We start from the raw sequence: 12,724 nt of genomic DNA on the forward strand, positions 1-12,724 counted from the left end.
GGGGGGGGGGGGGGGGGGGCACTAATATATTTTTTGCTCAGGGCCCACCAATGCCTTGAATCGGCCCTGCCAGGGAGTACTGATCCAGAAGCTGCAAGAACAGCCGCAGTGGCTTGGTGGCTGCCAGTCTTGAAAGTAAACTTTTTTTAGGAGAGAAAAAAGCATCCATCACCTAAAAAACAGGCAAAAAATAAGGATCCCTGGGAAGTGGGAGGGGTTATGAGGTCATTACAGCTCTGTTTGTCAGTGTCCAATCAGCCGAAGGTAACTGCATATAACCCAGCCATCTATGATTATGCCTATATCTTGTACTGTATGATCAAGACAAAATCATTGCTTTCAAATCTATAATGTACACCAAAGGAAATGGAACAAGGCTAATAGTTTTATTAAAACTCTTAATGGCAATGCATTTGATAGAAATGTAGCAAAGCTGATGGTTTCAATTAAAATTGGATTGGTTATAACTTGTATTTGTAAATCCATCTAGTTTCAGCCTGTAAAATTAGTTTGTCAAAATGATCACCCCTATATTTTACATACTTGCTCAGGGGCAAAACATCCTATTCCTTTGCACTGCCCACTGTGTTCCAAACATATTAACTAAAGGGGATCCAATATTTGCATTTTTTTCTAATTAAATATTGTCATACAGTCCATTTTTTATCAAAATCTTTCCATTTTGAAGGCAAACATGATCACTTGCCTTAGAATAATACAATAATTACAATTTCAATAGGGAATGGCTTCCTTCTCCCTTTAGAAGAAGTGTCCTTCCAAAAATAAAGTAGGGATGGTCAAAACCTGAGTGTCCCACTGCCTGTTTTATAAAATGCAAATTTCTCAAAAAGATTGGTTCAAGAAAAACACACAGGTACCTCAACTGCATATTATATTTTTTGATTTGACTGTCAAAATCAACTTTACTGGGGAAAATGAGACAAACTATACAAGAAACCTACCTCAAATAACAGAGTTGACAACCTCCCCCAAGGTCTTTGATTAGGAGCATACCCACAGCTAAATATTTGAAAGCTAAGAGGAATTGTCAAAAATCTGCTAATTATGAGATGGCAGAAAAAAATTGCAGCAAAGGATTGAAGAAACAGGTTAGAAGGTTCAATATATTGTGTATATTACATGAGAAGGGTGAGCACATATGAGACATTACTCTATAGTGGTCAGAAAAACTTGGAAGTTTCTTCACATTATAGCTCTGTGCAAACCTGCGATTAAGCCGATTTCCATGCAATGTTCTGTCAAAAATGTTAAATTGTCAGTCCAAGATGAAATCAATATATCATCTATTTACCTATGCTGGCTTGGCATATGTGGCAACCACATCTTGTGGTAACTTGTGAAACTTAAATGTACGTTTTAATATGTTTTTAAAATTGTATTTAATACGTACGATAAGGTATTTTAGGAATGATTGTTGAACAGTCCAAGGGTGCCTAGTGACTTTTAAATTGGTATAGTATAGGGATTTTTGTTTTACCATGTATAGCAACCGCATTTTAGTATATGGAGTGTTTTGGATTCAATTTGTAATATGATGGTTTACCTCCAGAATAAGTGTCAGTGAGCCATTGTGTGGGTTGGTATCTAGTTTAAATAGGGTTCAGGAATATCAAGAACGAGATGCACAAGTGAGGTGCTGTAGTGCTATAAGACCAAATTCAGTTTATCAAGATTTAAACAATCAAAAACATTGTAATAAAATTGACCCAAAACATTATAGTTTTCTATATAATGAACTGTATACATGTGTATATTGCTTGCATGTTTAGCTGTGCATGTTTGAGTTTGTGAAATAAATCCTGAGAAAATATATATGTTTTATATAACACTATGCATTCACTTAAATTCAATTTGCTCTTCCGCACATCAAATTTCATTATCACAGAGCACAGGACACTTTCTGGTCCAGGCATCATTCAACCATTTTTCTGCACACTGAGTAAACAGCCATCATAACTCTGCCAAGAGGCCTAATTAATTCCAATAGCACATTTATATCTGTCATTATTACACTCATCTTCCGTTAAAATTACATGCCAACTTTTTTTTTGTTAACACTATCAGATATTGATACACAGTTACACAATATCTAGCACAAGCAGAGATTCTTGTCAAAAAGTATAAAATTATTTCTTACCTTTTCCTGCGTGAGTCTTTGGAGATGAATTCCAGATGACAACATTGTAGCAAACATGGTCAGCATGTACTGCTGTACTTTGCCAATTCCTGTCACCAAAGTGTTGATCACCAACACAAGTCCCACTTTCTCAATGACACTCTGGAAGACCGTAGGGGCATGATGAGTGATCCTGCAAAGAGCCTAAACCGAGACAATAAGTTGTTCAGTTAATACCCATCACTAACACCATGTCCTACCATTTACATCATAATTCTAGGATTATTTTGAATGTGAGTTTAGGACAAATTATAAATAAAATTTGTTGCGCTAGGTCAGTGTCACAAACACTCAACACTGATGTCCAAACAAGCGTAGGTCAAACCCAAGGAATTACAACATATGTGCTAAACGTGCAACCTCTTAAAGCAATAAATATATATACCAATGGGCTGAAAAGTGTATTTCTACATACACCAACCGCAGCAATAAATATTTGGAGCTCTAAAGCCAGTAAGTGGCATTAGTTTAAACTACACCTGTGCTGAAACATTCACTGTGACGAACACATAAATAAACAATTGAGGACAAATTAGTTATGGGCCTGGTAATCATTTCTTATCATGATTTTATACAAAGTAATTTATTTTTAAAATACAGTGAAACATATTTTGTTGCAAGCTGCGGGTTTGGATAACTTTGTTTTATACATTAAGACCTTTCACATGTCTTTCGCCTGCCATGGAAATGATAGATACATACTGTATCTTCTGTTTTTGGAAGGCAATGATGTACTTCGCAGAAGCGACTTTTGTTCTTTTGTTACTTACATTACCACCAGTTGGTTATTGTTTTACACTATTCCTGTTATTAGGCTCTTTGGTTTGTGAATTAGAGCTCTTAATCCCTAAAGTAAGCCTGTCATGAAGGAAATATGGGGCTGGCATTGCTGATCTAAAAAATTGGATTTTTGTTCTCACCGTAAAATCATTTTCTCTACGTTCATTGAAGGACACATAAGAGATCCTGAATCTCTTACTGTAGGGTTATAGCGTCACCTACAGGAGCAGGACACTAGGCAAAAAAACAAAAGCGCAGTCTATGGGTGGCCCCGACGGTGGCCAAACCCCCAATCTGCTAGAGGCAGCACAGTTAGTTACAAAGCAGTAGATAGATCACGACTGGCTAGAAACAAACAATCAGAGGGACAGGTGCTGTTTTCTTCAATGAACGCAGAGAAAAGGATTTCACAGTGAACTGAGAACCAGTGAGAAAGAGGAAAAAAGGTATATTCCCAAAAGGTCCAAAAAGAGTCAAGGCACGGAGAGAAGCCACTCAGCAGAGTAATAGGAGAATGTACAGCAAAGTCTGCAAAGGTCACACACTCTACAAAAACCCCAAACATGGAATAGAAGGCTAGCAACCCTAGAAAACAAATTGCAAGCCCTGGAACACAACCCTGATGGCACAAGGATACCAGTACCAGGGATTCAAACCAGTGCGATTAGTTATTTGTATGGTTTTGTGCAATTAACACACTGAAGCACATCTACCATGTGTTAACAGTGTGGGTGGTGCTATGCCATTCATTTAAATGGCCAAACACACCTCCCATCTGCAATGCGATTGATCGCAACGCAAAGTACCGCAATACAGTTCTGATGTCACTGGTAGTGCCAAAAAGAGTGGTAAAGTGCTGCAACACCCAAATCCCTGAGACAGTCCCAGGCCTTGAGCCAGGACCTCAACATGTGAATCCCTGGATCTTTATTTAATCTTTTAAATCGGACCTTTAGCTTAAAGGGGCTGAGTTTGTGTCTACTTTGTTTGTTGGAGGGTCCTAGGCAGGGTCATCTCCTGGTGCCTCCCTGGCTAGTGGAGGTGTAAAAAATGCCACCTGGGAAAGGTTCAGGTAAAAGGATTACCATAACACCAGGATGCTGACTGTGTAACATAAACCTCTTTTACACTTCACTGCATCCGAGTTATCTCTTACTATAACCCGGTTAACCCTTGAAACTCCATCAACTTGCCACCTCTGCAAGAAGGTGACAATGTCGTGTGTTCACTACCCTTAATCACACTAATTAACAACATACTTACAATAAATCATGGTACTGTGTCCACTGGGCCTGACACAGTGAACTGCCCATGCACCCCTCTAGTTGCCATGGTACCTGAAATTTTTTCTCCATTTCTCCTTTTCCCCAGTTGCACTGTATTTGTGTACATAAGGATACCAGGGTCAGGGTACCATGATATTGATAAAGAATGCTTTTGGCTTATTCTTTTAATATAGAAGGATAAGAGAAAAAAAAAATATGGGTGATTAATGAAAGTCTGCTTTTTGACATTATGTATGTATGTATTTACTGTATATATTGGTCCATTAGCAGGTCCTTGTTCCCCCTGCTTATGTTTGTATTTAATATTTTTGTTTTTAAAATACCTTCCCATTAGTGAACGAATGCCCTGTGCACTGTGGTCTTTAGTCTACCAGAGCAGGGAATAAAAGAAGCAACCTACACCACTTCTTCAAAACGATGGAGGCCCTATTGGACTATGTGGCAAGAGCTTTTTGGAAATGAGGGGGTGTCTTTTCTGTGGTGACAACGCTGCAGTGAATGCCCTTCAGCAGTGTTAAAATCTAGGAAGAATGTCCATGGACTGGCAGGATTACCAGGTATTTATTTCACAAAGAATTGAACTTTGATTGACCAGAATTAAGCATGAGTATCTATTTTGTTCAGCAAGTTACTCAAAGATTTTCTTTATTTTTGGTATAGTATTTAATTGTTGGTATAGTTATACGTAACATGCATACATCTGTACTTCCTAGTTTAATCAGATGAGACCATTTTAAATCTAACATGTCATCAAAGTCTAAGGCCTCAGGGACTGAACTGATCTCTTTTACCTCATTGGATCTTTAAAACAGGAATCAGACCAGAGAAATCATGTGACCTAACTACCCAATACAATTTAATGTCACTTTCACATCCTTTTATAAAGCAAAGTTTTTAAATGTATGGCACATTAACTTGTGCTTTAAATGCAGGTTTTTTTTTACTCCTTTGTATTTTATTTTTGTAATATATCTTCAATATACACTTCAACTAGATTTAAATGCAAACCATTTTAATGCATTCGCTAAGAATTCTGGTATGTAAAAGATTCATCATTGCCTGGCTACAACATTTACAATAAACCCATCCTAGCCTGCTTTATTTTGCACATCTAGCAAAAGCAAGATGTTTCATGAATATTTACAAGAATTTATACATAGACAAAAGATGACAATGCAAGTTTCAAAGGTAACAGAGGACAAAATAATAGAGGAAAGAACTGTTACACGTAATAAAACTTACAGAGGATACAGGGACCATGTCCTCATTGTTAAGGAATGACCATCATCGGTCAACTCTAAACTTTTTTTTCATTTAGGACACTGACACTTCAAGCTAGGAAATATATTTGTCCATTTGTCAAGAGAAAAGCTACAAATTGTATCTCTCTAGTACAATGATCCAGTCTCCTCCCATGTGGAATATTACCGAATGTAGATGATATATATGCTGGAGATGCAGAACAGAGAGGGATACTTACTTCCACACATGGTGGAACTGTTCTCTCATTTGAACATTTTGAAACCAAATTTTTAGGATACACAACTATATCTTGAGCTCATTATACCCTCACCAGAATCTCCTTTCAATCTCTCCAGGCACTAATTCGATCCAGAAAAAAATCATTGCACAATTTTATCTCTGGATCAGCAAATTATTTCAAAAAAACTTACCATGATCCTATTAGTAGACACAGTAAACAATATCACGAGCATGGAGGAAGCCTCCACAGATGATAACACCACTGACAAATTCTTCGCTCAATGGTATATCAGGCAGGACTTTTTAGAAGCTTTCAGCTTACTTGTAACAACCCTTTTAGATAGTGGAGAGTTTTTTAAAGTTAAGGAATTTCCGAACATTATTCTAATGAGTTGCGTGAGCACCTTGGTCCCCTCCTCCCTCTTTTCCTTGTTCCCCATTTTTTCCCTCTTTTCTCCCTTCTTTTTACTTTTTTTTCTTTTCCTTACCTACCATATTTGCTTGTGCCACCCCAGCTCTCTCTCTACCATGTCTACAGGTGAAAGGTGCAAACTTCTTCTTATGTTTCCAATGTATGCAAAGATTCGTATTACTCTGGTCTTTTGTATGTACTGAAACGGATTACCACAGCTTTTACACCATGAACCTTGACTCTTACAAAATCTCCCGGAGATGGAAACTTCTTCTTACTTTCCAGTCCCTTTTCTTTAATTACAGCTCTTTATTTTGTATCTGTCTATGTGCTGTACTGTATACTTGTTATGTGTTACAATCTTTGCTCTTCTTTAATAAAATAACCCGTAACCGCACTATCCAAAGCTACACCTGAACAGTTTTGGCTAGAGTTAGGCTTCAATTGAATTGTTTCTCTTTACCGGTGCCTTAAAGTAAACCTGTGCTTTACACAAATATGGCAAACAGATTCACCTTAATTTAGCCCTGCTCAGCAACTCATACTTTCCCTTACTGTTCCGTTCATCCTTCAGAGCTGAAGGAAAAACTTTTATAAGCTATAAGTAGCTGGGGTCGAGGATTACACAAGACTATGGATTCTGCATGTGACAGCATTGATTGTCACATGCTACTCCATATTTGAAGAACTGGGTATTTTCATCTTGCCCTGGTGCTGAAGTAAGAGGCGGGGAAGCAAAGTTAACATATAATACTGGATGTAGTTTATGCTGCGGAGAGGGGTGTTAAAATAACTATTTTGCTTTACCTTGAAGGAGCAAAGCACAGGTTTGCTTTATAAATAAAGGAAAATTGCTTTTTGATTGAAATAGTATCAACATTTACATTTAAAAACTCACATATAAGGGAACCAAAAATAGACTGTAATGCTTGCAGCATGAACGTAAGGTTATTGATACATTCTATAGCCGACGCTAAACTGACCGATGTGTCACCAGAAAATAAAGAATGGAAGGAACGTCAAGAGACTCAATAGCTGACTGCATTACTTCTTTGGAAAATACTCTTAGAGCTTAAGAAACATTTTTACCATGGAAGTTGTAAAAGGTGCTTGACATTTAAAAGCAGAACATGAAATTGTAGTAAAAACAAAAATCACTAGATTCTAAAATAAATACATAAGCATTCATGACTAAACTTCTCTTCTGGAAATGCATGCTGCCTGGCTGTCACTCCGATCCTCTAGTCTTGTTGCTTTCTGAATCACTGACCTTGAAAATGTTTGCAGTTCATATTTTTACTTTTTGCTGCATTACTGTAGAAGATCAGTGCCTTGGAAAGCATTTTAGCCAAAGACTCAGCATGGCAAACAGAGCAAGCATTTTCAAAGGAAGGTAAGAATAATAGCCTTTGTCATGTGTCTAATGAAAATAATTCTTTAATTTTATCTGTAATATTTTAAAACATTAATAAATGCAGAGCTATACGAGTGATTTTAGTCATACTTCTGTGTAACCAAAAAAAGACCCACCTACTCTGCAGCTTGAGAACATAATTATATGAGATCATCTAAAAGGTAATTCTAAGTGCAATCAGTAGCAAGTGACTTTGGCATTTGTACAATTGTTTGTGACTTATTCTAGGCTGAAGCTTCTTATGTAGTAAATTGTATTATTGTATATTACACTATTTTTAAGATGTGATCAATCACAGGATAGCAAATAAAGGCAACATATAGGAGCAGACATGTGCAGGGGGTAGGGGGCAGTGGGTACTTAAGCACCTGTCCTTACTGTCTGTTTCATTACAAGGCCCCCTTTGATAGTGAGGAATGTTAGGGGGGCAGCTCTGAGTTCTTTATATCTTGGGTGTATTTATTTTATGTATTAGGGTGAATTACCATTACTAAAGGAAAGCACTGCGGGCAGACACCCCTTTCTGTGTGAGTCTTTTGTGGATAAGCATGTTTAGATTTTAGGTTAACATGTGCTTTGCTCATGCAGGGCAAAGCAACAGGTTCATTTTAATCCCCTTCCTAGCAGCACATGCTAATCCTTAACTTGCTCCTCCACCACTCTGTTCAGCTGCTGAGAGGAGCAGTTTTCCGTGTAAGCTACGAGTCACTCAAGTCGTAGCTTACAGCCAGCTATGGACCCTCCACATGTGATAGAGCTGGTGCCTAGTGACTGACCCAGCAACTCACATGGAGTGATTCACATGCTCCTCTATAACCAAAAGTACAATTTTTTTTCTTTGCTTCTGGCACTGGAACAAAGCGACAGCAGACATAAGGAAAAAATGTTTTGCTGGGTTAGATAATTAGAGCAAAAATATTCATTGGCAAAGTACATGTTAAACAGAGATTTGATATAACGCAAGCTGTTATGTAATTCAATGTTATTCTAAGTGGCCTCCCTATTTCAAGCGACAACCAGCCACAGTATTCTAAAAATGGAAACAAAAGTGTATGTTTCTTTTTCTTGTAACCATGAAAACAACTGAGATGCTCTGTATGCTGTTTCTGTACAAAATTATTTTACATATCTCATTGCCTGATCAAGGGATGCAGTATTAGTGCTGATATCAAGTATTTGGTAGAGCACTCGTACTCTCCCATATGCTCAGAGGGAGATTTCCTCTGACCGGCAGCGCAGCGAGGGAACATGGAGCTGGCTTCCCAGCCAATCAGGAAGCTGGGCAGCAGGTAATGACTCACCGTCAGGCTTCCTGATTGGTCGGGAAGCCGGCTCCATGCTGCTTGGTCGGCTTACTCATTATGTGCAATCCATCTTCAGCTGGAGACGAAAGCTTGCAAGCTGCAGTCTTTACTCAATCATATGTATGAAGTGCAGAGCAGTGACAGCAGAATAAGAGTGGTAACTGTTACCATGGTTAACACAGGGGAAGAGAAGGGAGTACGTACATCTTATTTGGGCAGGTGAAGGGAGGTGGTGGCAGGGGGCTTGTAGATTGTGACAGAGTTCAGCTAGCATTCAACAGAATGTGAAAGAAATGCCGTAAAAATAAATATATTATATATATTTAGCTACAACACCTAGAGTTAACCCACAGAGATGAATAGCGGTAATGAGAGTGTATTTGTGTGTGTAATGACCCGCCTCCCGGCTTCCTGATTAGCTGTGAAGCTGGCTTTATGCTGTTTGGTTCGCTCATTGCTAATTGGCTGGGAAGCCGACTTCCCGGCCAATCAGCATGGAGCCCGCCAAACAGCATGGAGCCGGCTTTCCGTGCAGTCAAGAAGCTGGGCAGCGGGTAATGACACGTTGCCCAGCTTCTTGCTTGGCCGGGAAGCCGGCTCCATGCTGGGAAAGTACTGGTATCGGTACTCAGTATATTTAAATGCTCACAAAAGCAATTGTGATGGGTTCTCTTTAAACTAATTTTCTTTACAGGTCTGTCTAAAAAAATATTAAAAAGACTACAGTTCCCCTTTAAACACTGTAATAATAACAACCTACTAGAACATTTTTCTGCTTTATAACCAGGCTAATTTGCTGGTAGTGAAGGCACAGGATAAAATTAATACTGACAAGATGATGGGTTTTCATACCGATATTGCTGTGATCCTAAGAGAATCGACAGTCGAATGGGTAAAGAGATACCACAGTGCAGGTCCAATCTCTCCAGTGATGAATCCTTGGACATGCGAAGTGATCGTTGTGCAGACATTTTCAATTATTTTGGCAGTCACATGATGAGTGATTGGCTCTTCCTATGGAAGAGGAGAAAAAAACACATAAATATATATTATATCCTAGCCTCACGTTTACAGAAAAAGACAACTCCCAGGAGCTCATGAACCATCTGTTTATGTTTACTTCACTACTACAGCTTAATGTAATATATTACAGTCAAACTTCGTTTAAGGTCATAAAATGAAAATAAAGTATGTTTTGTTGTGGCTATTCTTTTTTCAAATGTTTAGGCTTGTAGATGGTCATTAAGGTACTGAGAAACTACAAGCCCCAGCATGCTCTGGCTGTTTATTACTAATTTTGCATAATCAACACTGGTACCTGTAGTTACTCAAAAATTTATGTTGTGGGTATGGCAAATCATCTCTGTGAATTGCAATTTTTGTCTCTGTTGGGTTATGGTGACAGGGGTTCTGAAAGTTTTTTTTTCTGAAATTGTTCTTGTTGCAAAAGACACAGAATATACTCAGTCATGGGCATCATTTATAAAAACTGAACAAAATAGGGAGTGGAAGTCTACAGTAATCAGGCAGTAACACTTTCTTAGTGCATTCCTACTGCTTGCTATTAACAACAACTCAATATGTGCTCTACTTTTTATGCCGTTTTTACAATAGCCTAGTGTCCTAATAGCACTTGACATATGCAGTCTGTGAGAGTCCTGGGTTCATCTTGCAAGCAAGTTTCATTGCAAGCCAAGGTGTCTGAACATAAATAAACATAAATCAGAGTCCTTATACTCGTACACTATTGACTATAAAACATAGCTTTTTTTATTTTGCAAAAAATAGTTTCCACTCACTCAATGGCTCAGTTTAAAGCTCCTGTGCTACTACCTTTGTCCAGGCAAAAACCCATTGCTCAGACAACTAGCCCTGCATAGGAGTTCCATTTATTTGGTCTTCACAGAAATATAACTACAACTACTAGTGGGAAAGAGGTAGGTAAATAACCTATACAAAAATGTCTTCAATTACAGCACGGAATTCTTAAAATATAATATTAAACAGAAATAATAATATTTCCATGATACGCAGTGGTCTATGCAGGTCATGGTGATACCACAAGGCCCACAAGCATGAAGGAACATACTATCTGGCTTTACAATAATGTATCCAGTGTAGCAGGACCATTTGGCAAATGAATTTGAATATTTTGAATTAAAAAAGTGGTTATTGAATATGTATGCCAGAAGCAAAACTGCAACCAAAAAGAACTTCTACGTGCAAATGTAAAGAAAGAAACGAAAAGTTTCTGTCAGCAAACCTTCAATGGGATATTGTTATGAGGAAACTTTGTGTAAACAAGCACGCCTAGGCGGATCAAGACCTAGTCAGGCTTTCTGGCACCATTGACTACTGATGGCAATTCATGATACAATGCTGCCACCTAGAACTGGAAAAAGCGAAATACATGTTGCATAGGCTCTCATACAAGTCTTGAGGGGCACCGCCCACAGGTTGGCTGCCAATTTGTCTTAAAGGAACACTATGAGGTGAGTGCTTTTTACTCACCTCATAGTTCTAGCCAACCTGTGATAATGAGACTGTCACAGGTCGGGTAAGTAGATCGGGAGGTGAGCGAACACATAACGGCGTTCGCTCACCTCTCGATCCTGTCACGGCTCTCTGCCGTGACAGGGGAGGGCCTGGATTCCCCACTCTGATCCGCCAGTGATGACTGGCGGAACGGACTGGGAGGAGGCGGGTACATCTGGCTCTGCCTCTAGAGAGGCAGAGCCAGCTGTCAGTCACGCAGCTGGGCGGATCCATACATAATTGTCGGGATCCGCTTCAGCCGCGGCCTCTCGGCATAGCGCGAGCAGCAGCTCGCGGTATACTGCGGCGTTTCAGTATACCGTGAGCTACAGCTCGCGGTGTACTGAGCCTAGGGTGATGGGAGGGCGCTAGTTTGTGTCCTTCCGTTACCCTAAGGAGAACTATGGGGAAAAGCCTTAACCCCATAGTTCTCCTTTAATAAAAGCCAGTAGCTGAAAAGTGAAGGGGGGATATCACCATGGAACTTTGACCGAGAGAGAGAGAGAAAGAGGTCAGAAGGATTGAACTTTGACCAAGAGAGGACATAACGGAGAACGAAGGACTTTGAGAGAGATTGGAACCAGAAGCCAGTTTGCTGAAAACGCTCAACTGCCATGAAATCCTGTTCAAAGAAGGAATTTGCAACTAGAAGCCAAGTACCTTTAGTGTTTCCTCTTTAGAAACTGTTCCACGTACTAGAAAGGATAGTGTAGTGGGTACATGTGTAGGTTTGTTTGTAGCAGCCTGTATGTCTGTTTTTGTTTGAATTTTCTTGTAACAAGTTTGTGCATGTGGCATTTTTGCCTAGTAAAGTACTTTAAATGCTACTGGGTCAGTTTCCTTGAGGTTTACTGCAGAACCAGACAACAAATATGAATAAAGTTTTGCCAAGCTTTACATTTGGGCTCGTCCTAGGGCTAAGCTTTAAATTTTGGGGTCTGGTCTTTGGGATTTATAGTCCAAACCAAAACAAGCACAAAGCCTTGTTCTTTCTAGGGTAACTGAGCAGCTAATTTTAAATAATCTTTTTATTATAAAATTATTTTTAACTTACATTTTTGCTTCAGAGCCATGCTTGTTGCCTCAGTAGAAAAAAAAATACGGGACACAAGATGAGTATTCAGGTACATTGGTTATGCCTCTGTCTTCAGGAGATCAGACACTGGCAAAACAAAGCTGTAAGGACAGCCCTTTGTAATTGCACCTATTCCTAGCATCTATTTTCTATTCTCAGGATCATAAGAACAGAGGGGAGGGACCCGTACTCCAAGACAAGGATTTTATTGTCAGATTCTAAATTGTCAGATCCTGTAC

General features: G+C 39.0%; 1 protein-coding gene across 1 annotated transcript in view; it reads right to left on the reverse strand.

Annotated features, from left to right (window-relative positions):
- The window catches only part of ULK4 (unc-51 like kinase 4), a 463,016-nt gene that overhangs the window by 296,548 nt on the left and 153,744 nt on the right, over nt 1–12,724 (reverse strand). Inside the window, 2 exon segments of the mRNA XM_018561067.1 lie at nt 2,159–2,341; nt 9,728–9,889. Of these exon segments, the coding sequence (XP_018416569.1) occupies nt 2,159–2,341; nt 9,728–9,889 (345 nt within the window).

The sequence above is a fragment of the Nanorana parkeri genome, unplaced genomic scaffold (assembly GCF_000935625.1).
Source record: "Nanorana parkeri isolate BGI_ZX_2015 unplaced genomic scaffold, ASM93562v1 scaffold498, whole genome shotgun sequence".
In the NCBI taxonomy this organism is placed as follows: domain Eukaryota; kingdom Metazoa; phylum Chordata; class Amphibia; order Anura; family Dicroglossidae; genus Nanorana; species Nanorana parkeri.